We start from the raw sequence: 26,487 nt of genomic DNA, 5'->3' as shown, positions 1-26,487 counted from the left end.
AAAAGGAAGGTGATTTTTATTTTTAAGACTGATTTCACCCACTCATTCTTTCACGCTCATTCTTGCATGTTCACAAGTGGTCTGGCGAGGATTGCCTCTAGTGACACGGAGGACAAGTCCTCATCATGCCTCTGTCATTCACCCCAAGTGGTGAAGACCTCGCGTGATAGTCAGAGTCTCTACGCTCTCTGAACACAGGCAGCTCTGGGTCTGCTTGAGTTGCGTCCCACTGTTGTTGCTCCACATCTGCACTGTGTTCATATCTGAGGTATGGCCTTACTGCCACCAGCTCTCCAGCCAGCACTCGTTCCTGCTGCTATTACATTCTCCTCTGCTCTTCTCTTGCTGTTCTCAGCCTCCTGAATTGCAGCCTATACACCATTCTTTGCCATGATGATTCTCCATCTGTCTTCCACAGTTCTCCGCAAGCACTGATCAGTCCCCACAGACACCTATATATTTAATTCCTGTTTGATATACAGTGCAAACCAAAGGCTGATTTGGCCAGCAGTTTATTCCCGAGTTCTCCCTGGCATGCAAGATCACTTTACGTAAACCAAATAAATTGTCTTACAAACAGCCTCCCGATCACTGGCTAGAAATGCGTGGCTACATGCATCAATTCCCAACCTCTACCCGTCTTTACAGCTACGCACTACTCTTTCAACACCACCTAAATCTCTTCCTCAGAGGTAACTGCCAGGAGTCTGGAAGCAGGGTCATGGCAAAACAAAAAAAAAAATGAATGATGGAAAGATGAAGATGGAATACCTTTGAGGAGGGGAAACTTCCTTCCTGTGGTTTGGAGGAGTGCAGCACCTTGTGAGTACCCTGTACCGGCAGCACCGATAAAGGAGCCACTGGAGAGTGCGGCTCAGGAGCCTGGAGCATGGCTTTCTCTCCCTGAGACTGAGCAGCTGTCCTGGAGTTGGGTGTGGGGCAAAGCTGCAAGGGAACAAGAGGCAGGACTGAGAGCAGCTACTCCTCATTTTCTACAGGTTCTAATGAGTGTTTGTATTTTTGTCTTATATGAGCAGATGTGAAACTCGGCCTGTCTGTCTTTAGGAGACTGGCTCTCTTAAGAAGCAAAACAACACTTTCTCTTCTCAATAGCCATTTTTATTGCTTTTGACAATACACCATTGGAGGGAAAAAGAAATAATTCCCTGCTATTCTTTAGCTTCTTTCTTAATGAAAGTAAATTCCCTGGGACTATTGATAAAAGGTAAAAGGTTAACTTTGCATCCAAGCTGACAATGCAAGTAAAAAAGAGTTGGAAATTCCTCAAAGCGGGCTATTTGTATAAGAATGGCACCACAAAACTGCCCAAGTAACCACTCTATGGAGTAATTAAAGATTTGCACGGAGAACAAGTTCTTACAGCCACTGCGAACAAGACTGAAAGTCTGCATCTCAAGATGACATAGCAGAGGCTCAGGCTTGTGTCGGCAACGTTTAAAGCCAACAATAATCAACAAAAATCTTTCCACTCATTCCAACTGGCTTTGGCTAAGGTCCCTCACACATGCACATATGCTCGCACACACACAAATCTTTCAAAACAGTGTCCTGAATCCTGCATTCAACTCACAGCTCCTGCCACAGTCCAGCCTTCATCTACAAAATAAATATACATGGGTTTAACAATGAAGAATATTTACTTTCCTTCATTTGATACATTCAGTAAAGTGCTAGGTTTCTAAATTGCACTGAGTTTAAATGATATATTGCTCTAGTATTTTAAATACAATAAATATAGAATGAGCTGTGTGCAACTTCACTCGCAAGTTTTATTCTTTTCTTAGTAGTTATACTAAATTTAGCAATCAGAATAGCCTCCAATAGTACTCCATGAAAAACTAGTAAGAAGTTATAAATAAAATCACATCCTTCAAAGATATCCTACGCACTTCTTCTGTCCACATTGCATGGATAAACGTAGTGTTCCTGCAAGCATATGGAGCGAAGACAGATAAGGAAGCTGAAAATTACCTAACAATAAAAAGCAAAACCATACAAGTTAATGCTACGTATCCTCCCATAAACAGTCTGTTTTCTACATTTAGTCTTGGTGCATACAACCCACTTCTATTTTCTCTCCCCCATTAAAAAACTCTTCCAGGAAGAACATCTTGCAAGATACGGGTCAATTCATCTTCATCTTGCTCCTTTTTACTGCAAAGTGGAAAAGATTCTTGAACAAACTGCCTACACATTGGACACTGCTGAAAATACTTAATGCAGCCATCACACAAGCACGCGTGCCTGCAGGGTAGGAGTACCCAGTTCACTGTGCCATTCTGGCAAACAACACAGTCTTTACTGTTTTCTTCATGCAATTCTGGTTCTTCTTCAGCCAGTCCGGCCTTTTCTAGCAAGCTTCTGTCAGTGCTTCTCTCACCAGAGGACGTATCGCTTGAGGACGGTGCAGCGCTATTTGCGGACATGAAGAGCTGCTAAAATACACATACACAGAAAAATTTAGAAGTCAACAAACTCTCCCCCCAATACCCGAACACATACATGTGATGTAAGTTCCACTGGGTCAGATTCACTGGTTTCCACTGGATCGAATAGTGCCAGACTCATTCTTTGCCTGTGTCCTGACAGTTGCCTGGCCTTCAGTTAAAGGTATTTCAGAAGCATAAAATTACATAGAACACTGGGAAAATATTAAGGATAAGTTGTCAAATCTTAGCTGAAGCAAATCAATGTACATGCATGAACTTTAATAGAACTGCCCAGGTTTTTGAACAGCTCAGGTTTCTGTTTCTGGTATGTCATTCTCCGTGTCTAGAGAGATGGTTCTATCCATTCCTACCAAAAACATATCCACCAAGTAGTTAAATCTACTTCACTCAACCCATTCTGCTCTTGCTCACATTAAAATCCCCTACTCCTTTTTGTCTTATGTGAAGTGCAAATTCTTCAGGGCATGATCTCTTAATAAAGCCAGTAAACTACCATGCAGCCAAAGATGCCCACAGAGAGCATGCTACAAAACTACACAAAATGCAGCCACACAGTTATTTCCACTCAGTTTAAAGTGGTGTTTTTACAACAGCAGCCATACATGAAAAGAAGGCTTAAGGGGATCAACAGGGAAGTTTACCTGGATCAACTATGTCAGCAAAAAATGGCCAGGACAAACATTTCTTTGGACAAATCTATTTCTGAATGAGTGCTAATCGAGTCAATAAAATTAATTTGGCCCAGTTTCTAGCTTATCAATATCATGTTATTTTTATTATCACAGTAATAGAAAAGTGAATCACAACATCACATCATCAACTGCCTGACAGACACAGGACAAAGATGGTCCCACAACATGCACAGATAAGGGAAACCGGAATGGAATAATGAGAACATTGGTTTAACTTATAATGGTATGTGCTAGGCAGATTCTTAACCTTTGTGCGTGTATTGCAGTGAAAAGAAATTAAAAAGAGTTTCTTCTGAGGCTTTCCCAGTTGAAGGGCAGTACGGGAGAAAGTGCTGGTTTAAGAGACTAGCAAGCAGGTAACAAATGTTCTGTAGAGGGAAGCATTCAACAGCTAGTTAATGTCTTACTACTACTTTAATAACTGGACAGAACCTACGCCTCCTAGACTAGAATCAAGTAATTTCTCCAGGAAATCTTGAATATTTTAATATAAAATATTTCTGTACAGTAACTTTGTCTGCAACTACTTAATTTTAGCTATTATCTAGTTCTTTGCATGACAATAAAAGCCTTATACTAATTTAGGCTCCTGAAAGCCTACACAAACTAAACTTAACACTGTCACCCAAATGAGACAAGACTCAGTACATGGCTTACCTTCAGATCATGGTATTGACCTTGAGCTAAAAGTAGATACTGATATAATATTCTGCAGGAAAGTCTGTAGCTTTCATCAGGAATGTGAATTACAGCCACCATTGAAATCTACCAAAGGAAAAAAAAAAAAGCTATGTTTAATAACTTTTCATTATATGATTCATATAGAACGCTGTGCTTGAAAGATTGCGTACGTTGTTACAGCCTCTGACCTGCTTATTTCCTTAGACAATCAGGACTTCAACAACGTTAACTTCAAACACAGATCCAAAAAATATGCTGGACAAGATAAAAAAAAAAGGATGCAGCACAAAATAGCACCTTGTGGTATTTCAGCTTTCTGCCCTGTTCTCCATGGAGCCAGTTTACAGCGGAGACCCGCTCTGACTGCTCTCACCTAATGGAATTAGGCCCCAAACCAAAAGCAGTCAATCCTGAAGGTATGTCCTTATGCAGCTTATGAAGTAGGGCTTGCTTACGCAGTCACGGAGGTGCCTCGGAGAGACTACCTGCATAACGATTTCAACCAGAAGTAGCAACTCCTACACTCCTCCATCCACTTCACTAACTCATGATGAGCTTCCCCTAGGTGGGAGAGAAGTTGACAAACTACAAGGAGTTTCCTACAGCAACCGAGCCCCAAGCGAGCACGTGCACTCAAGTCCTGTACAACTTCTGCAGCCGCTTCCTGAGCTGTCTTCAACACGAGAAATGATGCTGTCAGCTGAAGTTTGAGTGCAGAATTACAGGGGAACACGTAAAAGGCAAAGTCTTCTCTACTTTCTCCCACTTCCCTCACAAACACATGGACCGCAGGTTTTAGACTCAGAGAAGCATTTAGAAATGTCGCTGATTGGGTTGCAAACTGACAAATTTCACTGGAAAGGATTATGAAAGGACCCCATGGGCTGACTTCAGAGTCATTTTTCTGAAAATAAAAGCACTCCAAGCTTGCATGCTGTGCCTAATACCCCTCACCCTTTCCAGCCTCTAAAAAGCAGGAAAAAAAGAAAGTGAAATTCAACATTATTGTAGTTCCCAGAAGCTGTCAAAAGAGAAATGAAATACAGAAGAAAGCTGTTTTGTTTAAAAAAAAATTTAAAAGGCAAATCAGACTTGCACTTCAAAATCCAATACATGGCTAATTACATGCAGAGTTTAAATATATACGTACCTATACATATGTAGTTACACTAACTGAATTTACTATTCTTTGGCAATAAGGTCTTTTTTTCTAAATCACAATGCCTAAAAAACCCAAAAAAACAACCACTGGACAACCAACCAACTCCACACCACTATTAGCTTTGTTTTGGAGCCTGAAAGCCATTAAATCTCCATTGAAATGACAGATTTTGTGTTCTGATAATAATAGTTTAAAAGTTAATGGTTCTCAGTGTATTTGTACTACGTCATCCCACCATAAGCGCTTTCTCAATGACTACGCATGTACTCATTTCATAGCTTGTTCAGCCACCTGAGCAACTTTTTAAACTGAGTGCACCAGTTTCTAATGCAAGCTGGAGGGAAAAAAAGAATCTCAAGTGGGGACAGGAGGAAGGCAATCCTAAGGTCAAGTGACAAGAAGCCAAGGACAGGCATCACTTGTAGAGGGAACAGATTTCTTAGGCACTGGTGTGATCATAAACAATTTCCAAACGAACGTATGGAAAAGCGTTTAGTGGATTTAGACAATTTGCTTCCAAGTTCATTTGTATTATTGCTCAAGCTGTTACTGCTATCAGATTAGCAACCAAATGAAAAGTGAGATGAAAGTGTGTCCCAAATCGTGTGTCTCATCAATCTACTGCAGGACCTTCACACCTTCCCGTAAATGACCTGGACTTGGCTACTGTGAGACATAACATACTGTATTACACAGGCTCGGGCCTGTTGCAGAAAGGTAATTCCTATGTTCCTAAAATTCAAGTCAGCAATCAGCTCAAATATCCGTGCCAGACACTAAAAGAATATCCTCCTACCTTGCCAACAACAATGCAAAGGACTGTATCAGTGCAACAGCTCCACCACAGGTTTATGTGATCAGAAAAATTGGAGTAATAGCTTACTAACCTGCGACAACCCTAGTTCATCTGAACACAGGGCTTATCACAAAGACCTCTGCAGATATGAGCTTTGTGAAAATCACAAGCATCTTTTGAATGGCATACATAATTATTATGTGACAGTTATCCTGCCATGCTCCTCTGAAGTCATTAGTGACAAAGTTAGGGACCAAATTCTAGGGGACAGGGAAAGGAAGCTGTTTTATTCAAGTCTGTCTCCTGAACCATTCAGATCTTAAATACAATAACCCTAAAATATATTCTTGTATTACTTACAATATCATATATTTCTCTGTCTTCTTCATCAGCTAATGTCAACAATGCTATCAAGGGATAGCGAGATCTAGGCACTGGGCCAAAATCGACAACTCGAGCATCTTCTGGTAACTGACAATATTTTTCCTCCTTGTCATTTTTTTTAATGCTTTGTATGTGTCAAGGAAAACAATCAGCTTCACTGCAATTGTAGACAAATGTGACGTTTGCATAAAGAATATTTGTCATCATATTTGTTCAAAAATATATTGTGCCAAGAACTGCGGAATGTTCACAAGTCTCAACACTCCCTGTGCCAATAAATTAGCATATTTTGTCAAAACAATTTAAAAAAGGATACAAGTACTGTTGTCGATAGAGGTATTCACTGTACAGAGCGTCTTCTAATGCCTGAGGAGTCTTTATTCTGAAGCAGTAGACATGTTTCTGCAATGCTTCGTGGAGTTTTTGAACACTGCAGCCCCAGTAGCATGTAAGAATACAGTCTTCCAGACAATCAGGTGTCAGTGTTATACCCTCTTGTAGAAAGAAGATAAGGATTCTATTAACTCACCCATGTGTAGGAATTCTGGAACTGCTAAGTGGAGGTTCTTAAAGGGCAACAGGCAAAAAAAGCTTCAGTCTCCCAAATTTTTATCATTATCATCTAATCTTCTAAGAATTTAGGCTAGGTTTAGTCCTTATGAGAGTCAATGGAGATGAAGTGGGGGCAAGGAGATGAAATGGCTGATTAAGCTAACAAAATAGCATGTGCATTTCACAAAGGGTAAATTTTAACTTCTGGTAACATTTTACACTCACTGGCAGAGCCAAGAGCACAACCCCTAGCCCAAAGTCCATTCCTTCTTTAGATAATGGTATTAATTGGGTCACTGGCCTACAACACCCTCTCTGGTCTCGAGAATAAGGCCATCTTGATCACACAGAAGGAGAATAAAAAGAGGATCTATGCGCTTCATTTCTTTTCTAAAAATCAAGTACCCAACCCATTAACTTCTAAACACTTAATACACAAACAGGAGCAGAACTTTTCAAGTCTCAAATTCAAGTGCTCAAACCTCCTGAAAAGTCCATGTTACCTGAAGACTAATTGCTGGGTTTGTTGTTGGGTGGGTTTTTGGTTTTTTTATGTTGGGGGAGGCATAAAACCACTGCAGCCCTTTTCTCATTCATAGGAAGGTTCCACATCTGTGTTTGTGGAAGATGCTCAGCCTTGCTTACTACTCCCCAGTGATGCAGAAGGGCATGAATCTCACTTCCTGTGTGGGTGATTTCAAGGGCATTAGGAACTACCTGAACCCTGATCCAAACAGATATTTAAATTCAGTCTCCACTGAAGCACAGATAGAAAGAGAGGAAGATTTTTTTTTTTTTATAGTAGTGCACTTCCAAACACCACTGGAGATCTGGACTTAGATTTAAGTGGGTAGCATATATTCTATAATGAATTCTATAGGATTCCACAATTTTGTAATGTTTACAAAAACGCCCACAGTAGCTGGTAATCAGCAAATGTTTTCGTTACTTAAAAATCTGTTACAGCAGGAAGTGTTTTATTAATAAGAATCAAACTGTGCTTAAATATCCAAACATTTCACTTTTAAAAACACCACATATATAATAAGCTGTGTAAAAATTATTTCTGTTGTAAAGATGAAAGGAAGCATGTTTCTAAGGAATTTTGATAAAGAAAAAGGGGGAGAGCAAGAAAACGTAGTACTAAGTTCAGGCACCCAAACTGAAAAAATCAAGGACATCAGAAATCCACTGACTTGTTACTGAAGCTGTAGCAGGATGAGGGATTTCTAACCCAAAAGGATTCTTCACTTGTCTCATCCGCTTTTTCAATACTCTTGTGCTGGATTCTGTTTCTTCCGAGTTTCTCAGAATAACAGGAACACCCAACCCAAACCTATGAGACACGAAACAAGAACAAGTGGGTTAAGCGTTAATGTTGACACGTTTGAATTTTTCTTCAGCTCTAAACAGCAAGCAGCACAACAAATAGAGCTAGCTTGGCTTTGCAGAATATCTGCTAGGATGCACGCATAATACAGCCTGCCAATCTGACTCCAGCTTTTTGTGGCAGAAGATAGGAGTCTTCATAGTGATACAGAGAGTCTATAAAGGGGGAGTGCTTTACTCCTGCAATGTTTCCAGAACGAGAATAACATTAACGACAATGGTCAATGCCCTCTAGTGGTAAACGGTTAGCCAGGGCTTTTTCCCAACTGACGTTCTGCACATCTCGTCACAGGACCCCTCCCCCCCCCCCAAAAAAAAAAAAATCAAAAAAAAAATCACTGCTTGCAAAGATGGAACAGCCGTAACGGACTGGGTGCTCAAAAGGAAGACCTTAGAGTAAATCATTCAGCCCTAAGATATTTCTAGCTGTAACTACAGCCAGCAAGATCTTTTTATGGGAGAATAAGATCTCGATTTCCCATGTAAACCTCAATTACAATAATATGCTGATATTAAATGAAGGGCTGTAAAGCCTCTGCTTTGAGCCAGAAACAAAGTGCAAAGGACTCAAGACTCTGAATCAAAGCTGAGACTCTAAGACCACTTCAAAGCCAAAACTAGCATGCTAGTCCAAGTGATATTCTGACCCTGACAGGATAACGAAGCAAAGGTTTAGAAGTTTAAACACTCTATGAATCAAAATAAAAATCAAAGAAAGTGAAGAAGAATATTTTGGGATGATTTCTGACATCAATTAAAACCCCCAAGATTTTCATACTGTCTGATGCTTTTAAAAGAATCACTACAGAAGATCAGGACCTACAAAATAAGCTCCACAACAGACTTCCTTACGCACTCGGCTAGAAATAATTCACTTTTTAAGGTGATAGCAATAACTTTCAATAACTAAAAGCTGATTAGAGAAACTGTCCCAGATATGCAATCAGAAGACTACTTCAGAGACTGAAGAGATTTTCTTAACTGCATTAATCCAGCCCTGTCTCATTAGTAAGGCAATACAGATGGGCTGTGGGAATCTCTTGTTAATGCATTTGAGAAAACAGTTATTAATTAGCTCAGGCTGTACTTTCCTGAATTTGTGCTTTTGTCGCTGCCACCCATACTGCTGAAGCGATGGCCTGTTTGATGGCTTTGAATTTTGCTTTACACAGTCATCAGCATATTGGGTGCTGGAAAACTCTGAATGGCATGAAGCATCGGCTCTTCCCTGCATCAACTGTTTCCATTTAGTATACTGAAATAGCAGCTGTTACAGTAAGATGGGTCTCATATCAATAACTCAAGATGAAAAGGGCACTACCAACTTCAATGCAATCAGTTTGAAAATTGCTAAAGTAATTTCACGTACAATACAGCTCTGAGCCAAACAGACAATTTTGTGGCTTAACTGCTACTTTTTCCAGGTTTTAAAATCTTTTCTAACTCCTGTGTGTCAAATGAAGAATAAAAGCAGAGCTTTTACTGACATTGGGCTCCTTTCTATTGATTCATGTTGGAAGGGTGCTCTTTGTAAGACTAACAGGGAAAAATATCAGTCAAAAGTGATTTTCAAGTTGGGGAAACTACTTCAGCAAAAGAAAATCCGAAAGCCATTCTCAATAGCAACAACCTGTTCCTGGCAGTCTAACAAATATTTGCCTTTACCATTTAACGCCTTGCCTGCCTGAGTGTCACAGATACACCAAAGAGGAAAGAGATTGAGCTGACGGAAAACACTCTATACTCATTATTCCATCTTTGATAAATTCCTTTGGTTTGCTAAACTTTGATGGAAATATTTCCATTTCTTTCATGATATAATATAGGGCGCTCAGCCATTCTTAGTTTGTGTGCATGGAAGGTCAAATCTCCCTCTGATGCAAGTTAAGACAGCCATGCTGACTTCACTGGGGCTGTAATGAAGTACACCAGTTAAACATCTCACAAAGAAACCAGGTGCAGCAGCTGTTTCACTTATTCAATATCCAAAACTCAGTGGAGCTAATCTCTCCAGCCACATATAAAGATGCCTCCTGTTTTATACCATCTGGCTGATTCCAAAGTAAAAAACCCGTTCTTTGGAAACTTTCTTCACTGGTCAAAAGCAACAGGATAATCACCATGGAAAGCAGCCAGACAAAAAAGCCACTAGTACAGTTTTAGCAGCAGCTGAAGGCAGAAAGGCCTTTCTGTTGAACAATAAAGTACAATGCTTCTGTAAATTTTAAGGTAGTATTCAGTGTATGAAGGATGCATACAGTTTTTATTTTATGATCTAAAATCTTATCAGTCTAGATCTTTAGCTGGTATAGGGGAAAATTAATTTCTTCAGAACAATACGGCAGGAGTTTCCAATGGTTTTGTTCATCAGTGAATTTCTTCAAAGTGCAGTCTGGACCTCAAACAGGTGCTGAGCCTACAGCTCTTCCTAATACAAGCAGTCATCTCCAGCTAAAAAGATGAGGCACAGGACCACACTCAGCTAATCAAAATTCCACTTCATTCCTACGCCCAGAGCACCTAATGGGTTGGCTCTAAAAAGCTAACTGCAGTAACCTACTTAGACTCTCTGAGCAGAGCTACAGGTATCCAGGGCTGGCCATAAAAACAGACGCTCATCAAATCAGTGCATGATTTTGCAAATGAAAACATTAACATTCCTAAGCAGTTGGTGTTTTTCAGGCTGACTGACACCATCATGAACACATCCATAAAACAAGCTGACAACTGATGCCGAAAATGATGGGAGAAACAAAATGTCATTACAGCAATATATCAAGTATTATGTACTCATATGACACCATCTGCATTTATAGTACTCTGTGTAGCAAATAAAGGATGAAGTTGTTTTCGTGAGTAAGTTCAAGAGCGCTTAAATTGTAACTGCAGTTGGAGATACAGTGAAGTTGCTTGGAGGCTCTTGGTCCTATGGAAGAGTTCAAAGGCAACAGCAAAGATCTCTGCGCAGTTGGACAAATACTCACATACTTGTATGTGCTCAGCTCCTGGTTACTGCTTCTACTTGACAAACAGTTCCTTAACGAACTAGTTTGAAGATAGTTTGTATATATTTACATAAACTGCAATAATATCTAGTGCAGATGCACCTACAATTTCTGATCCTGAAATAAAACTGCGTCTAGACAGCCCTCTGCACAGCCTGTAGCCCCAAAAGCATCAATGGACACATGTGCACATGTGAAGATCTTTTGGTACGCCTATTTCAGACATTTTACAACAGGGGATTGCAAACCATTTATTATAAGCAGATAAATAATGATTAAATTGATAAAGGATTACTGGCTTGGGATATATACGCAGGAGATTTATTTGAATCATGTTTCAGTATAATTTTCTTGTAAAGACAATATTTTTAAAGAAGCAAAAAGGGAAAAGCGGATAGAATTGGATGGCAATTCAGTACCATCAGTGTGCAGTGGGACAGAGAGAATTATGAAAAGGATTTCTACCACCTCTCTCTCCAAGTAAACAATGAGGTGGTGCTTCATCCAACAGAAAGATAACGAGACCAGTCTTGCCTTCACTACCACTTACCCAGCACTTGGGGAGGCAATGCAAAACAAGAACAAAAACTTTCCACAAAGCATATCTGAAAGATCAAAAGATAGCTTCATTCACACCAAAAGCAATAGATGGCATATGTTTGAGGCAGTGGCAGCTAACAAAGTGATGTAAACAAGGGAAAGGAAAAGTCAAGCAGAGCATTTATAAACTGCCAAGAGAACAGACAGCTACAGCTAAAACATCTGTAATTCAAAGAGAGACAAAGGAAAGAAAACACCAAAGCACAGCGCTACAGATATTAATGTTAAACCAATAGGATGAAATGCAATAACTCAATGTTATTCTCTCCAGAAGTCGCACAAGTGTGGCAGATCCACAATTCCTACATAAAGTATTTTGACTGCTAATCAATGCTCTCCACTTGTCAAGTATCAGTATTTACATTTATGGACACTCCTGAGTTGGAAGGAAAACAGAACAGCGCATAGCTCATCACCCCTCTATACATTTTAGCAGTTCAGCTGTTTAAGGTTTCTCCCTATCTGAGTCCCAGCACTCTGGTTCACCTGAAACACCCCCTTCTCCTCTGACCTTCATCAGTGGAACAGACTAGTGCCCCATCAGCGGTCCAGGGTAGCCTCACACCTCAGTAACAACTCTGCCTTAAAGGCTGGCAGATTTAGCTGCTATCCAGCCTAACACCAGGCACCTTACTCAGTATCTGCTCATTTTATCTGCCACCAAGATTCGAGATGTCTGCCTCCAACAGTGCCAAACTTTTCTCTTAGAGCAGCCTTCCCTGACCTCCATCCCCTCACTCAGGGTCAGGTCCTCTCCCAGCCACACCAGGAGAGGTATCCACAGCTTTTACCCTTCCTTTCTCCTGCTGGAGCAGGCCCTCTTCCCCTACAGTCAGCGCCAGCTCTCCTCACCTTCCTTTCTTCAACACAACCCCACTTCTCTGACCACTGCCAGGCCCCACACACCCACCCCCACTGACAGCCCCAGTGCCACCCTACACTCCCGAGCTCATTTCCCAAGGGATGCCAGCTCCCATTACCCCCGTACTACACCGTGCCACCTCATTACACTGCCAGACCCCCACAGCCAAGGCTCATCGCCCCAGACCGGCTCCCACAGGGCCGGCGTTGGCCCCACACGCTGCCCCCACAGCTGGCGCCGGCCACCCCGCCGCACTCACCAACCCAGCACCAGGCCGCTGGTGACGAGGAAGCAGACGAACACTACAGTGATGTAAAAGAGCGGCGAATACTCGTAGAGCGTGACGAGGAACACGGCCGCCATAGGGCCGAATCGCGCCGCCCCACAGTGGGGGAAAGCCAGGCCGCACCACCTGCCTCACCATAGATCCCACCGGCTCCCGCAGCCGGGCGCATGCGCGGCAGCTGAGTGAAGCCATTGCCCTCAGCTTGCCCGGAGATGGGCGTGCTCGGGGGCGGGGCTACGTTGCCTAGTGACGGCCCGAGGGTTCCCCAGCTGCCTAGATTTGCACAAAGCATTAAAATAATAAAAAACGCGAATGTGTCTAACCGGCAAAACCCGCCTTCAAACACCTCCGTGCCTTAACTCTGCACTTGGAAAACTGACGTCGAGTAAAGATGGGATGCTGCCAAATTCCCCCGATGACCTTTAATTCTATACCAGTTATGTTTTGTATCCTGCGATGAGTATCAACCTGCCCACACAATCCCACACGAGGAAACAGCTGTATTTAAGAGCATACACAGATTAAGTGACGCTTCAACAGCTGCTTGGCAATCCTGCACTTCCATGGTGTTTACCGAAGCTCTCGCTGAAAATCTGCAGTTTTGTCTTAGAGATCTGGCATTTAAGTTATTAATGTAATTCGAAGAGATCGTCTCTGAGATGTGAAGCCTTCCTCTATGCTTTCATTCTGAGTGAGCAAAGTGATGATATTTTTAATTCTCACTGTTAAGGGATTGCCAAGAAGGCATTTTCTTTTCTGTCACAGCAGCTTAAATTCCCAGCAGCATGAAAAAGGCCAGATATTTCCTCCAGCACCAAGGCAGCCCTCTACCAACAGCCTATTATGGAAGAGAAGCGTCTGCCTCGCACTCGCTGCTCATAGTTGTGAGGTGTGAGCTCCAAATCCTGGTTTACTTCCAGAATTACGCTCAACTTGTCTAAACAAGAAGTACCACGAGCAGCAGAACTCACTAAGTCTGATTTCTGTCTCATGCTTGGATTTTCTCATGTTTAATGAGAGAGACATTCCAGCTGTGGCTTTTTTGAGTCATTTTTCTGTACGTATTCTCTGGCATTTTAGTAAAGGACGCAAAGTTACTAATGGTCTAACTGTGGTCACCCTCCCCCGGCCCTGCGGCTCAGGGTTTAAATAGTCAGCCCTTGCCACCCTTAAGGCACGTTAAGCTGTAAGAAACAGAATCCTCCCCCGATTCGGAGCCCGTTTCCCCACAGCCACCACAGCCGACAGCCCGTACCTGAGGAAACACCCGCCCGCCTCTTGCACACGGCCCCGCCCCGTTGCCATGACTCCGTCGGAGGGCGGGGCCGCGGCGCCATAGCAACGGGGCGGGGCATAGCGGGGTGCGAGGCCGGGGCGTCACGTGGCTCCGCGGCACGCGCCCTCGCCCCTTCCCTCCCTCCCCTGCGGCGCCCGCGGCACGTGGGCCGCGCCCGGCAACGGGTCAGCTCCCCGCGGCCCTTGAACCTTCCCGCTACCCGTAGGCGGGTGATGCTCCCCGACAGCGGTGCTGATTGGCCAGAGGGGAGGGGGCAGAAGGGGTCTCCGCCGCGCAGGCGCAGTCGGGTGTGCAGCCCAACGAGGAGGCGGCGGGCAGCGGCGAGGCGGCTTCCGTTGTTGGCGCGCGAGCGGCGGCGGTTGAGGCGGTTGCGCGCGCGCAAGATGGTGAGAGGAGCCTGCGCCGCCTGAGGGGGGGGGGGGGTCGGACCGGGGGAGCCCAACCGCCTCCGCGGGTGCGGGGAGGATCCAGCTGCCTTTGCGGGTTGGGGGGGGGGGGGGGGGGCTGCTGTGTGGGGGGTGTTCCCTCGCTGAGGCGGGAGCGGCGGTGTGAGGCCGGGTGTCCCTGCGCGGCCGGGCTCGGGAGGAAGGTCTGAGGGGAGAGCAGGTGTCTTCGGAGGGCCGGGGGCGGGCACCGTTCTCCTCAGGGCGAGCCGGTGTCCTTCGATCTGGGGGTGCCGCCCGGGCCGTGAGAAGCTCCTCCGGTTGTGCCCCGGGTCGTGCCGTGCTCACCTGCCGCCCGCCGGGCTAAGGACCTCCTCGGTTGTTTTTCTGCTGGGCGCTGGCAGCCCGCGGGGGGAGAGTGAAGAAACAGCTGTTTAAAAAGGAAGTCGCGACCTTCCCTGCCAGGGGCTGTTCGGTAGACGGCTAAATCGGTTTCTGAAAATCGTGAGATCTAACGCTGGTGTGAACGGCGGCTGAGGTTAACCAACAGCAGCCCCCCACCCTGTTTGGCAGGTGTGCCCACTGGCTGCGCAGTCCTCCTGTCTCTTGGTTTGACTTTCTTTAGTTTGTATTAAACCAGGCACTGGTGAGCTAGCATGGCACCAACCGATGATTTGAATCTGATGTCACCATGTGGTTTGCAGGCACAGCCTTCAGCTTCTTGTAAGGATTTATATTTGTGTGGCTGCACAGGTATAAGGAGGAGCACTGCTTAGCCTGCAGTGTCTGCTGGAAGATGGCAGGAAACTGCTTTGGATTCTTATCCCAAGCTGAGCTAGAGGACTGGGTAGAAATGCTTCCTTCAGAAAAGAGCATTTGATACAGAATATAACTTCAACTTTGATGTGCAGTCCTGAATTTTATTTTATTTTTTTAAATAGAGACCTCCTGAAATAGTGAGAGTGGGTATTAATGATATTTGTGGATCAGAGTGAGCCAAGAACACTCTTTAGAGGAAACAAGCAAAATAATGAAGGCTGCGCACACAGAGTGCCTGACCTGTCCTATCACAGCACAGCCTGATTTCCTCTCCAGCTGTTAAAAGGAAGCAGAGGCACAAGACTTAGTGCCAGAATTTGGTCATGGTGGAGGTCTTGTTAGGAGTAACAACAAACATAGGATATTTGCAAGGTGATTTTGGAAGTGGGGAAGGAGAGAGACTGCTCTGCTTTTTGAGGAAAATCTTATAAATGTTGAATGTGAGGAGATAGAACTCAGAGTTTAATCAGTTTCTTCTGATTTGTAAGCAGTGATTTGTCTCAGTGAAACAGCTTTTTAATGGAGCTTGTGATAGGTAATCTTGCAACTATTTCTTTATTTCAGCAATGTTTTTAAAGAAGTCTTTAAATACAGTTGTTTTGGCACAAAAGCCTTGATGCCTTAGGAATTTACAAATACACTAATACAAATAAGCTGGAGATGTGAAATAACTCTTCTTTGTCTAGCTGGCTTGCATCTCTTAACTGTGGCGATAGAGGTTGCGTGTATAAAATGTTGCTCGGGAAATGGCAGTGGTTGACTTGGTACAGTTTAAAAATTGCATGTGTAATGGAAGATAACCTGCATGGTTGCTTGTGAAATAATCATTTCCTTCCCCATCTTCAGCGTGATGACTAATATGCTATCTGGACACTTCTTCTGAAAACTTGGAGTTAGTGATAAATAAACACATGGGGGAAAGTATGCATGATTTTTGATTAAAATATCTTTCTGTGTGCATATATGTCAAAAGTTCAGTTAATATTTTTGTGGGTAAAAATAAGCAGTGACCCCTGATTACTGCCTGTGTTCTTCTGAGATACTAACAGTAGCTCCTATTATTTTTAAATGCTTAAATTAGCCAGTTTAATGCCACTCTAAGGGGCTTCCTTATTTCGGGACTTGTCTTGGCAAATGAACGGAAAAATTTGTTTATTTCTTAGAGCTATGAGAATACTCCCACTTCAGGAATAGCTAATAAAATATTTCTAGTTAACTGTGTGGCTTTGAGGGGGGATAGTAAAACAGATAATGTTCTGGGTTTTTTTTATTTTTAGAAACTGCTTTCCTCCACAATTTCTCTGGTTTATGTGTACGTTCTGAAACTTTGGACAAGTTGCACGCAATTCCACTTCAGTAGGGTTTATGTGCATGTATGTGTGACATAGGGATTTTTTTTTTCTGGTTTACTAGAAAGATTTATCTTTCCCTCCCCTCTGCCATTTCCCTTTTGTAGAGTGAATCTCTGGTGGTTTGTGATGTTGCTGAAGATCTGGTGGAGAAACTGAGAAAATTCCGGTTTCGGAAAGAAACCAACAATGCTGCCATTATAAGTAAGTTAAAAAACATGTCTGACAAAAATTGCAAGGTCTTGCAGAAAATTCCATGTCCTTTTTTCCTTCCCATGTAATGCTGCTGCTGTAACAGGTAAATGTGAGCCAAGAGGCTGTTTCTTGTATGTACTTCAGTACTTCCAATTCTGCCTGTAATTTTAACAGTAAAGCAGCACTGTTGTTATGTTAAGACTTCATCTGCTCTTATTAGAGTAATTTATACTTAATTGTGTCTCAGAGTCTACCACTGGCTGTAAAATGATAGTAAAAAAATGTCAAGGCACAGTCATTTTGAGTTTGTAAATTTTGTAGCCTTTAAGTATTTAAAGACATTTCTATCTTTGAAATTTGAGAAAAGTGTATTGCAATGAACAGCACTTGGACTGTGCACTTCTCTTGACTTCAGTGATTTAGAAGTCGTGGGTAGACTAAAGAAGCAGAATGGAAACACAAGGAATATACTTGTGGGAAAACATTAAAAAGCTTCCTGCATATATTGTATAAATCAATTAGAAAAAAACCCAATATTGATCCATGTTTTATTTTGATTTGTAGTGAAAATCGACAAGGATAAGCAGTTGGTGGTACTGGATGAGGAGCATGAGGTTTGTTAAATGAATTGTAAATAAGAGTATCTTCAGCCTGCAATGTATTGTTGTCTCTAAGGTACTGCCTTAGTTTCAAATTGTTATCAAACTCTTAATCTAATTTGGGTCATGAGCTTATTTAAATGCATGGTCACTCTGCATGTAAAGCACAGCACTATTAATAGTGGAATTATGCAGAAGCAATTGACTAATTGCACAAAAAATGTTATTTTAAAGCTGTTATGATACACCGATGTAAAAAAGCATCTTTGGCACCTGCTGGCTTTTTGAGGAGATTTCTGCTGTGTTTCCATGTAGATCTGCATATTTGGACTCTGAGCTGATCTGCCATCAATTAGAAGCTAGGATTGCTAATCCTCTGCAGTCTCTAAATTTGATAGGTCAGCCCAGCGTGTAGGGTTTCTTGATGGTACGTAGGGCAAAATTAAATCCTTCCCACGGATTTGAGCATTAACTGTAGCTCTTATTCCCTAGAATATAGAAGTTAATGTAACATCTAAATAGAATGGGGACTCTTCTTCACTTGCTCAAGGAGGAAGGACTAAATTTTTCAAAAGTACCATTTATGTAGCTGACTTTAACAGATACTTTTTGGTGTGTGCTTGCTTAATTCTGTTTAGCACTAGAGTTAGAAAAGCATGGTAGCTGCCAGCATATCCAGCTAGAGCCAAAAATGTTTTCTAAACTCATTATGCCTAAAATAGGGATGATTATTCATGCTAACATTAGTTCTTTGTTTAGTCATAGGAATCTATTAGTGCACAAGTTTTCCTAAACCGCTCTAGTAATTTGTGCGAGAGATCATTATCAGTTCAACTGTAGATGTACATTTAACTTACAGCTGTTTCACTGTTCATTATTCTACTTTAGCCTTCATAGTACCTTCAAGTGCAAGATCATTTGTTCAAATATTGCTTGTGTTTAATGTTACCAGGGTATTTCTCCTGATGAGCTAAAAGATGAGCTGCCCGAGAGACAACCTCGATATCCTTCTTATGCTGCTGGTGTTTGGTATTACTCACTCCTGGAAGCTGTTCCAAATGTTCAAAGTTGGACTTCACCTTTTTAGGCCAATACTTGCCTGTAGTGCGACTTTACGGATACTTTATTTGTGAGATAACCCAGGGATCAGGTCTCATGATACACTGAACAGTTGTCCCGTTTGTTGAAAAAATGGTTGACACATTTAAGCCTTTCCCAAGATTTCATTTCCTTTTAGACTACATAATGTTTGGGGAAATAAAGCGAAGCCACACTGTTGTTAATGTAAAGAAGTGAGTAAAATGTACCAGCTTTGTGTGTGGCTACTTCTAAATACAGAAAAGTGCCTGTGTAACTTAGGACCTGTTTTGGTACTTTCTTAGCATGTGGCCTTGCTATTTTGCTGCAGTTACTGATTCTGGGAGTGCTGCAGGCATGTGATCTAGGGAGGAGTCCCTGTATATTAAAAAAAGAGGGCAAGTAAATTATTCTTTAACTAGAGAAATGAGGGGTACTCGGAAGCTGCCATTCTGAGTCTTTCCTTTCATGACCATAGTGCAGTAAGAGTCCTACCTAAAACTTGATTTCTAATTCAGCAAAACACCTGAAACAGTGAAGTGCTTAGTCTTTCATTAAGCCAGAAAGAGGTTTAGTGGGAGAGGAATATTTGTGATGAAAGGGTCATATTTTAGCTCTCTGAGACAGTGCTCACACCCAGCTGTGGTAGAGGTTGGTAGACAGGAGGGGTCAGTTCTGAAAGTCAAATATGGAAGTGAAAACAGGAGAACAGTGAGACTGCTATCAAATTTAAAGTATCTTCTAGAATGCAAGATTTATTTGTGCCTCCATCAACCTCTGATAAGGTTAAAGTAAAATCACTGATTTCTTAGTTTCTTTAACCTCAGAAAAAACATTTATTGTGTATAGTTACAAGTATCAGCATGATGATGGAAGAGTTTCTTATCCATTGTGCTTTATCTTCTCCAGTCCAGTTGGTGAGTGAACATTGTGAATGGTAGCTACTATGTGCTGTAAATACAGGAATGTTCTTTGCTATGGAAGATAAAATGAGTGCTTAATGCTCGAATAGTGGTTCAGATGCTTAAGGCTTGATTTATTTATGCTACTATAAAGCTATGGCATTATCTGGAGACCACCTTTGGCAGAGAGGAATCTCTAGTGTGTCAGCTTCATCCTCACCATCAGCTCGTGACAAGTGTTAACACTTCCATCTGCCCAGATCTCCCTAGTTGCTGGAGGTTTTCACTGCCTCTGGGGTTTATGTTTAGGGCAAGTATGTATAGAAAGTATGATAGAAGAGATTCTTTTCAATTTCTGAAGACTGAACAGAAGTGTTAGTTTCCTGCATAGCTGACCAAAAGGTTTGTCTTTCCGAATGTGCCTGCCTGCTATGTTCTCAGTGGTGTGCTCAGCAACACCCTCCTGTAAAGGAAAGGTGCCTGGAGTACTCTGCATCTGTTCATGTAGGTTTAACCAAATGTGTTTCCTGTCACCCTCTCCTCATATCTTATGGAATCCTCAAAATATGGCTGGACAAGGCTCTGGAAATGAGTGAGGAGAGGACTGGAAGATACCACCTCTGTTCCTGAGAGTTTCTGTTTGCTTCTGCCCATCTTGCTATTAGGGTGTTAGTGACTAGGTGGAAAGAAATTCTTTCCTTGTCAGAAGGGCATGGGAATCCCTATCTACCCACGAAAGGGTTAGGATGGGGTTAGAGAGAAGGGTTTTCCAGGGGGCCTATATGCAATGGGCAGCAACAGAGGGTGCCTCCAAACAGTGCTGTGATGTGAAGGACTATGAGTGAAAAGGAGGAACAGAGTGCTCCTTAACCCAGATCTGGGCAGGTGAAAGTGCTGGGTGAACTGACTACGTTCAAGGAGAAAGACTGTAATCTTAGACCGTCCCAAGTTTATATAGAGCAGTAGTTTCCTCTGCTTGTGTCACAGCAACCCTCAACGTAAACATACCTGTGCAAGGAACTCTCTGCTTTTAATAGAAGCCAAATAACCTGACTTGATTTGGACTGAGAGAGCTGAATTGCTCCTGTGGCTTCCATCTGTGTTCTGAATTGTCATAGGGTAGCTTGCTGGTATTGCTGGATTATCCTTGTTATCCTCTGGAAGAAGATAAACTGATTGCATTGTTTTACCCTTCGTTACTCAGAACTAGAATAACTAGGTAGGTAAAAAAGTTTAGCAACTAGTGATCATAACCTTCTGTAGTTGCCTGAGAATCTTTGTTCTGGGTGTTAGTTCTCTTCTGAAGGATAGATATTTTCTGAGTTAGAACAGCAGTAAGAAACTTCCTGGGAGACCTTAAAATAGCAAAGCAGGCAGACTTACACTACTTCATAGGGAAAGAGAGCTTAGACAACGTTCTTATGGTTGGCACGATTTAAAAGTATGCTCGTATCTATAAACTTCTAAATGAGAAGCTTCTAAAGAAAAGCTTTTTTTCTTGAGGTTTTCAGTTTCAAAAAAATTTCTGCAAATATAAGTTAGTGGTTAGACTGATACTGGAGTCAGAAACAATGAACTGGGACTCTAAACAGCAGTTAACTTCAACTGGGACTGAAGTTGCTCTGTGTTTTGGACTGGGGGCAGGGAGTTATTTTGAGCTACAAGCTCAGTTGGGGGATTTGGGGAGAGATAGGAGAAAATACAACAAATTTGAACTGACTTGATTTGTTTTCAATTTGACTCCAGCTCAAAGGCATATTCTGTATAGATCTGTGTAAGCATAACTAGCAAAGACACAGGAATCTTCCAGAAATAGCAAAGGGGCAAAGAATTGAGTGTAATCAGCACACTACAGTAGTGGTGGGAGGTGCTGCTTTGTTGACTAATTCAAGTTTGCAATACTTGATGTTGTCTCTGAGCAGAAATACAGGTGCATGTTGAGACTGCCAATTCAACTTGCACAACTGTTACTTGGAAAGCATTTCCAGAAGTACTAGATATGAAAGTAAGAGTGAGGATGATAATGTATATAAAGAAATAGGTCACTTTTCTGAATGAAGACATCAGCTTTCAGTTTGCATTCTTTAAAAAAAAAATCTTACTTTTGAAGTGTTGCAGTCAAAACAACTAAACAAAACCTCTTTTTTTCCACACAACTACAGGATGTAAGCCTGAACAGCAGATGATGTATGCTGGAAGCAAGAATAAGCTTGTACAGACAGCTGAACTCACTAAGGTATAATTGACTAGTTGAAATAACTGTCTGCTCCTTAAATACAGGTTGCACAAGCTATTTTGTCTTGCTTGTACCTATCGCAAGAAGGATGTTGTGAGACTTTGTAATTACAGTGAACAGAGAATCTGTTTCAAGAAGACTGAAGAGAGGGATATATATGGAGATTTCTGGAGTTTTATCTAAAATATCCATCGGTAGGATGGATGTCTTTGGGGAATGAATTTATCGATGGGAAAAATAGACTGAAGACTTAATATGGTGTGGTGCAGACTAGTTTTGCTGCATGGTTTATGGGGTTGTATACTTGCAGAACACAACCTTCAGAATAAGTAACGTGTGCCAAGTGCTGAACGATTCTAAATCTTCCTGTGTTTGCTTCCTCCAGTACTAAGGCCAGAAAAAAATCACTGCATTCACTAGGCCTAGGAATATATATATTAAAAAGCCACCTAATTGTCATTTTAGAGACCTTTGAAATCTCTGCTTAATTGGCACCTAGATTTCTTAAAGTTTTAGTTTCAACCAATAAAACTAAATAGAGTAATTGATCACTTTGGGTTTTTCATACGATCACAGACTGGTTTGGGTTAGAAGGGACCTCAAAGCCCATCCAGTCCCAACCCCCTGCCATGGGCAGGGACACCCTCCGCTAGCCCAGGTTGCCCAAAGCCCCATCCAACCTGGCCTTGAACACTGCCAGGGAGCCAGGGGCAGCCACAGCTTCTCTGGGCAACCTGTGCCGGGGCCTCAGCACCCTCATTGTTGACTTCACCATTCCCCAACAGCACCGTTCCCTTTTGGTCCTCCTTATCCTGACTGAGTACTTTAACATCCCAGTAAAAATGTGTGTCAGGCCAGTAAGAGAACTGTGAATGTCTGTCTCTTCTAGCTGTACCTTGTAAGAAAGGACATCTCTGTTTTAAATTAGACGTCAAGTTGACAGGAGTAAATAGGAGGGAAGCAGAAGATAAGATGGTGGAAGCAATCAGTACAGCCCCAAGAAGTCTTTTTTTTTTTTAGGTCTGTTGAAACTGCATCTTAGAGGCCTGAGAACTCTAGCATCCTTGATAGAAAGGAAGAATTTCTTGAGGGAAAACAGTTTTCAGTAAGCAAGAAAGAAGAGTTGATGAGAAGAAGGTGAAAGCCTGGGAACTAGCTCTATTAGATTTACTATCACCTGTCAAGTGGGAGAAATTCAGTCTGAAAGGCTTTTGAATGAAAGCCTAGGAGAGGATGCAGAGGTCTATGATCATCTTCCTTCTGAAGCTGGAGAAAATAGCCTGTCCTCCAGTTTAGGTTGCTTACTTGCTCTGCAAATGTGCTTTATTCTTGCCACTCGCTAAGCCACGTTTCATTTGAGCTCGTGCTGTGACTTCCTCCTGGTGCGATTTCTGCATGTGACTCAACTGAGTCCTCTTATTTTTTTTTTTCAGTGTCTTGCATATTAGCTTGGCTTCTGTTAAGCTGTTCTGTTCTTATAACACTGAATTTTCAGGTTTTCCCTTATCTTAAAAAAAAAAAAAAATCAATATTAGTTGATAGTAGTGGATCGCTGTCTGACTACAAGAAGCAGTGTCCAGAGCCCACTCCAGCAAAGATGGGAAATAAGGAAGAAAAGATACAAAGCTTGAATTGTTTCCTGAAGAAGATTAAAATGGTGAAGTGGCTGAGGACATGACTAAATAGGAAGTTGATTCCAAATAGCAGGTTCACTGAGAAGCTTGTTTTATGTGTCTTACAAAACCCCATCCATTCTGTTGGCCTGAGGATGCTTTTTGCAGCTATGTACTCCATACCATTAGAAGGGCAGATAACTGATTTAGTGCTCACATAACTTTATTTTCAGTGTTCTCAGAATAGTAACAACATTTTTCTTGTTTTCATTGCCTACAAGAACATTTTTGAAGGTCCGTGGATTTGTAAAACTTACTTCTGAAAAGATAATCCATTTGTGGGCATCTCAAAGACTCCAGTTAGCAATACAGAATTAACTTAGCATCATTAATAAACCAAAACAAAACAGTTACTTGCCTGTATGGAATATAAATAGTATGTTGGTCTCTTTGGTCTTGTTTTCTGCTTCAAGGCTATGTTAAAGATTTGTTTAAGTCTTCTGCAAAGCTTTGGGTTGGTGGGGTTGGGGGGGGGGGGGGGGGTTTGCAGGTTTTCTGTTCTGAGGTATTCCAGGCATATGTAGAAACAAGCTACTGGATACCATGGATTTATTTCAGTTCAAAGAAGGAATAACTGTGTCTTGGGCTGAGCAAACTTCCTGAACTCCAGGCTTAATTCAGTCCAGAGGTTAAATTCATTTGTATTCAAATAGACAATCTTGCTGAGACAATGCATATGAAGTGGTGCTCTTTCAGAGTAACTTTAAAATGCAGTACCTGTACTGTTCTCACATGTCGTTAAAGACGACAAATGAAATCTAGAAACAGGAATTATGGAATTCTTGTCCAAGTTAGTAATATTCCTTGCACTTAGTCCTGTGTATTTTACACCAATGTTTCTTTAGAATATTAACAGATCCTTTCAAGAAAGCATGTGGAAATTCTAGGTTGGTTATTGGTTTATTACAGCTCAACTTGTGTGGACGGGTATTGATTGCATTGTATGCTTATCCCTTTCAAGTATCATCACCTCAGGAATTTATGCAATGCAATTTTGTTTAGGTATTTGAAATAAGAAATACAGAAGACCTAACTGAAGAATGGCTGCGTGAGAAACTGGGCTTCTTCCATTAAGAAAACCTCTGTAATAAGTATTTATGTACCATCCTGATAATACTGGAACCAGACATGAATACTTACATCTAAAAAAATGCACTGTATTTACATCTGTCTCCTGCAGTATATCTCTTGTGCAAAGTTTGTGCAAAGAATAGCAGGTCTGTCTCCTTGAAGTAACAAATCTTTGCAGGTGGTTCCTTATTTGTACCTGTTAAAAGGGAATACTCCACTGCAGGGACTCCTTTTGCACTCTTGTGACTAATATTTCTATAACTAAAATAGTTCAGTTCTGGATTTATAGCTATCTACAAACATAATTTGGAAGCTGATGCTAACTTTTTCTGAGCTACAAACGCATCCTTATGACATATACTAGCCATTTATATGCAGAAATTGTACTGTCACTTACTTTTCAGACTTTTGACTTAATAATGTCTTCTCAATTTTGAAAACTACTCCCTGGAAGCATTTAGTATTAAAAAGACAAAATCCTTGTACAGCAAATCCATTCATTTATCTTTCCATCAAGTCCATGTGAACTTTTTCAAATTCTCAGAACTAATTTTTGTAATTCCAGTAATTCCTCAGATGACTGAGTCAATCTTACTAAATTTCAGGGCAAAGCTTTGACTGTCCAGTTCTCATGCTAATGTAGTCTTACAGGAACTAGATGATAACTAAGGGCTGAATTACAACTCTGGTTACTCTCGTACCAGATGTCTTGCATATATAACTTATTACACTGTTAAGAAGTTTACCTCTTTGCTCATTTCCTGTTATATGAACACCTGTTAATACTGTGTGCCTTTAATTTGTTAGCTTTAAAATTACTTGAGAATTTTACACTGCCACTTATTACAGATTTGGTAAAAACTTTGTTAAAGAATCCAAGTAACATTTTTTCCTAGTGCCTAGTGTTGCAGTTGACATCTATTAAAAACACCGACAAAGCTAACCTCATTTTCTTTGAAATTCCAGTCATCTACTCCATTTGTAGGAGTTGGGAGGTTAAAGCTTTTCATGATAATGAATGATTTATATCTCTTTTGTTATAAAAGTTGGCCACACATAGCTTTTGAGTACTTTAGTCTCTTTCTTAACTGCTTGTTGGTCAAAATTACATTCCAGATAAAGCTTTTGCATAAGTGATAATTTGATTTTTCATTTTACTTACGGTTCATCTCTTTGAAACAGCAAATATTCTAATGTGAAAAATAGTATTTAACTTTTATAAATGACCAGTCTTTTTACAGGTCTGTTTTATATTGAATAGAGTAGTTGTCTGATATGGGACATGTTCAGCCCATGCAGTGGCAAAAGGAGTACTCATGTGACGATATCTCACTATCTTCCTCATGAGTGTTTGTTGTGCTACTGAATAAGTATCTGCGTAAGAGCAGCTTCCTGTTGATAACATACCTTAAAATACAGCTGCCCTAACAAATCTGTTTGGTGAGAAGGAATGCAGTGTTAAATTTGGAGGCCAGTATTTCATGCTGTGAAACCTTTGTTGAGAGGAGGTTTATTTTTCATTTGTAAACGTACGCTGTGTTAGTGTTAAAACACTAATTCCTCTAAGATCACAAGGAATTCATTTGCAAAGGTCCTCAGTGTTGGTAAATCTCTCTTTAGTTCGATGGTGCCGCTCATTTATTTGTATACAAATCTGTCTTGAGAGGAGCTTTTCAAAATACATGTTGGAATGATACAATTAAATTGATCTTTCAGTGCGGGAAAGAAATGCTCGTAAAATTAAATTTCTGTGTTAACGTAGTGAACTGGAAAAAACAATTTCATTTCCCTGGACAAAAAAAATGTGGATTATGAAACTGTTGCTTGATTGTTCTGTACTACAGATCAATAAAAACAATGTCTTTTGTGACAAACATTGCATAAATAAGACTTTGGCCTAAAGAATGGTTTCATTCTAAGCATCAGTCTTGAAACAGCGAGGATCTTGTTTGGTTGGCATTGTGCTAAAGGTAAGGTGTGTCAAAGTGCAGTGTGGGTGAGAGGGA

General features: G+C 41.4%; 2 protein-coding genes across 4 annotated transcripts; one reads left to right on the top strand and one right to left on the bottom strand.

The window, feature by feature from the left end:
• Window positions 1-1,003: 1,003 nt before the first annotated feature.
• On the bottom strand, window positions 1,004-13,061 carry CGRRF1 (cell growth regulator with ring finger domain 1). 3 transcript variants are annotated; one of them, XM_075753232.1, is made up of 7 exons: window positions 12,854-13,061; window positions 7,935-8,074; window positions 6,503-6,680; window positions 6,163-6,310; window positions 3,821-3,928; window positions 2,524-2,619; window positions 1,004-1,617 (listed from the first exon to the last, which is right to left on the bottom strand). In XM_075753232.1, the coding sequence occupies exons 1-7, from the start codon at window positions 12,955-12,957 to the stop codon at window positions 1,588-1,590; spliced, it is 804 nt and encodes a 267-aa protein (XP_075609347.1). In that variant the 5' UTR covers window positions 12,958-13,061; the 3' UTR covers window positions 1,004-1,587. The 3 variants fall into 3 exon arrangements, with proteins under 3 accessions (XP_075609347.1, XP_010303748.1, XP_075609346.1); XM_075753231.1 differs by lacking the exon at window positions 1,004-1,617 and adding an exon at window positions 2,302-2,433; XM_010305446.2 differs by lacking the exons at window positions 1,004-1,617; window positions 2,524-2,619 and adding an exon at window positions 1,771-2,456 and having other exon boundaries at window positions 12,854-13,059.
• Window positions 13,062-14,317: 1,256 nt separating this feature from the next.
• On the top strand, window positions 14,318-25,409 carry GMFB (glia maturation factor beta). The gene is made up of 7 exons (XM_075753234.1): window positions 14,318-14,563; window positions 16,836-16,932; window positions 17,488-17,537; window positions 18,475-18,524; window positions 19,434-19,516; window positions 21,664-21,737; window positions 24,413-25,409. Exons 1-7 carry the CDS (start codon window positions 14,390-14,392, stop codon window positions 24,482-24,484), a joined length of 600 nt encoding a protein of 199 aa, XP_075609349.1. The 5' UTR covers window positions 14,318-14,389; the 3' UTR covers window positions 24,485-25,409.
• Window positions 25,410-26,487: the final 1,078 nt, after the last annotated feature.

The sequence above is a fragment of the Balearica regulorum genome, chromosome 5, assembly GCF_011004875.1.
Source record: "Balearica regulorum gibbericeps isolate bBalReg1 chromosome 5, bBalReg1.pri, whole genome shotgun sequence".
Lineage (NCBI taxonomy): Eukaryota > Metazoa > Chordata > Aves > Gruiformes > Gruidae > Balearica > Balearica regulorum.
The sequence above is the reverse complement of the archived record's forward strand: the minus strand, read 5'-3'. Positions and strand labels throughout refer to the sequence as shown.

Coding starts and splice junctions, on each gene's coding strand:
- CGRRF1 (XM_010305446.2), bottom strand. CDS start 12,957: ATGGCGGCCGTGTTCCTCGTCACGCTCTACGAGTATTCGCCGCTCTTT. Junction 6,681..7,934: donor TGCTACAGCTTCAGTAACAA/GTCAGTGGATTT, acceptor TCTTTCTACAAG/AGGGTATAACACTGACACCT. Junction 2,457..3,820: donor GTCAATACCATGATCTGAAG/GTAAGCCATGTA, acceptor TGTGTATTTTAG/CAGCTCTTCATGTCCGCAAA.
- GMFB (XM_075753234.1), top strand. CDS start 14,390: ATGCTCCCCGACAGCGGTGCTGATTGGCCAGAGGGGAGGGGGCAGAAG. Junction 19,517..21,663: donor TATCTTCTCCAGTCCAGTTG/GTGAGTGAACAT, acceptor ACACAACTACAG/GATGTAAGCCTGAACAGCAG. Junction 21,738..24,412: donor AGACAGCTGAACTCACTAAG/GTATAATTGACT, acceptor AATTTTGTTTAG/GTATTTGAAATAAGAAATAC.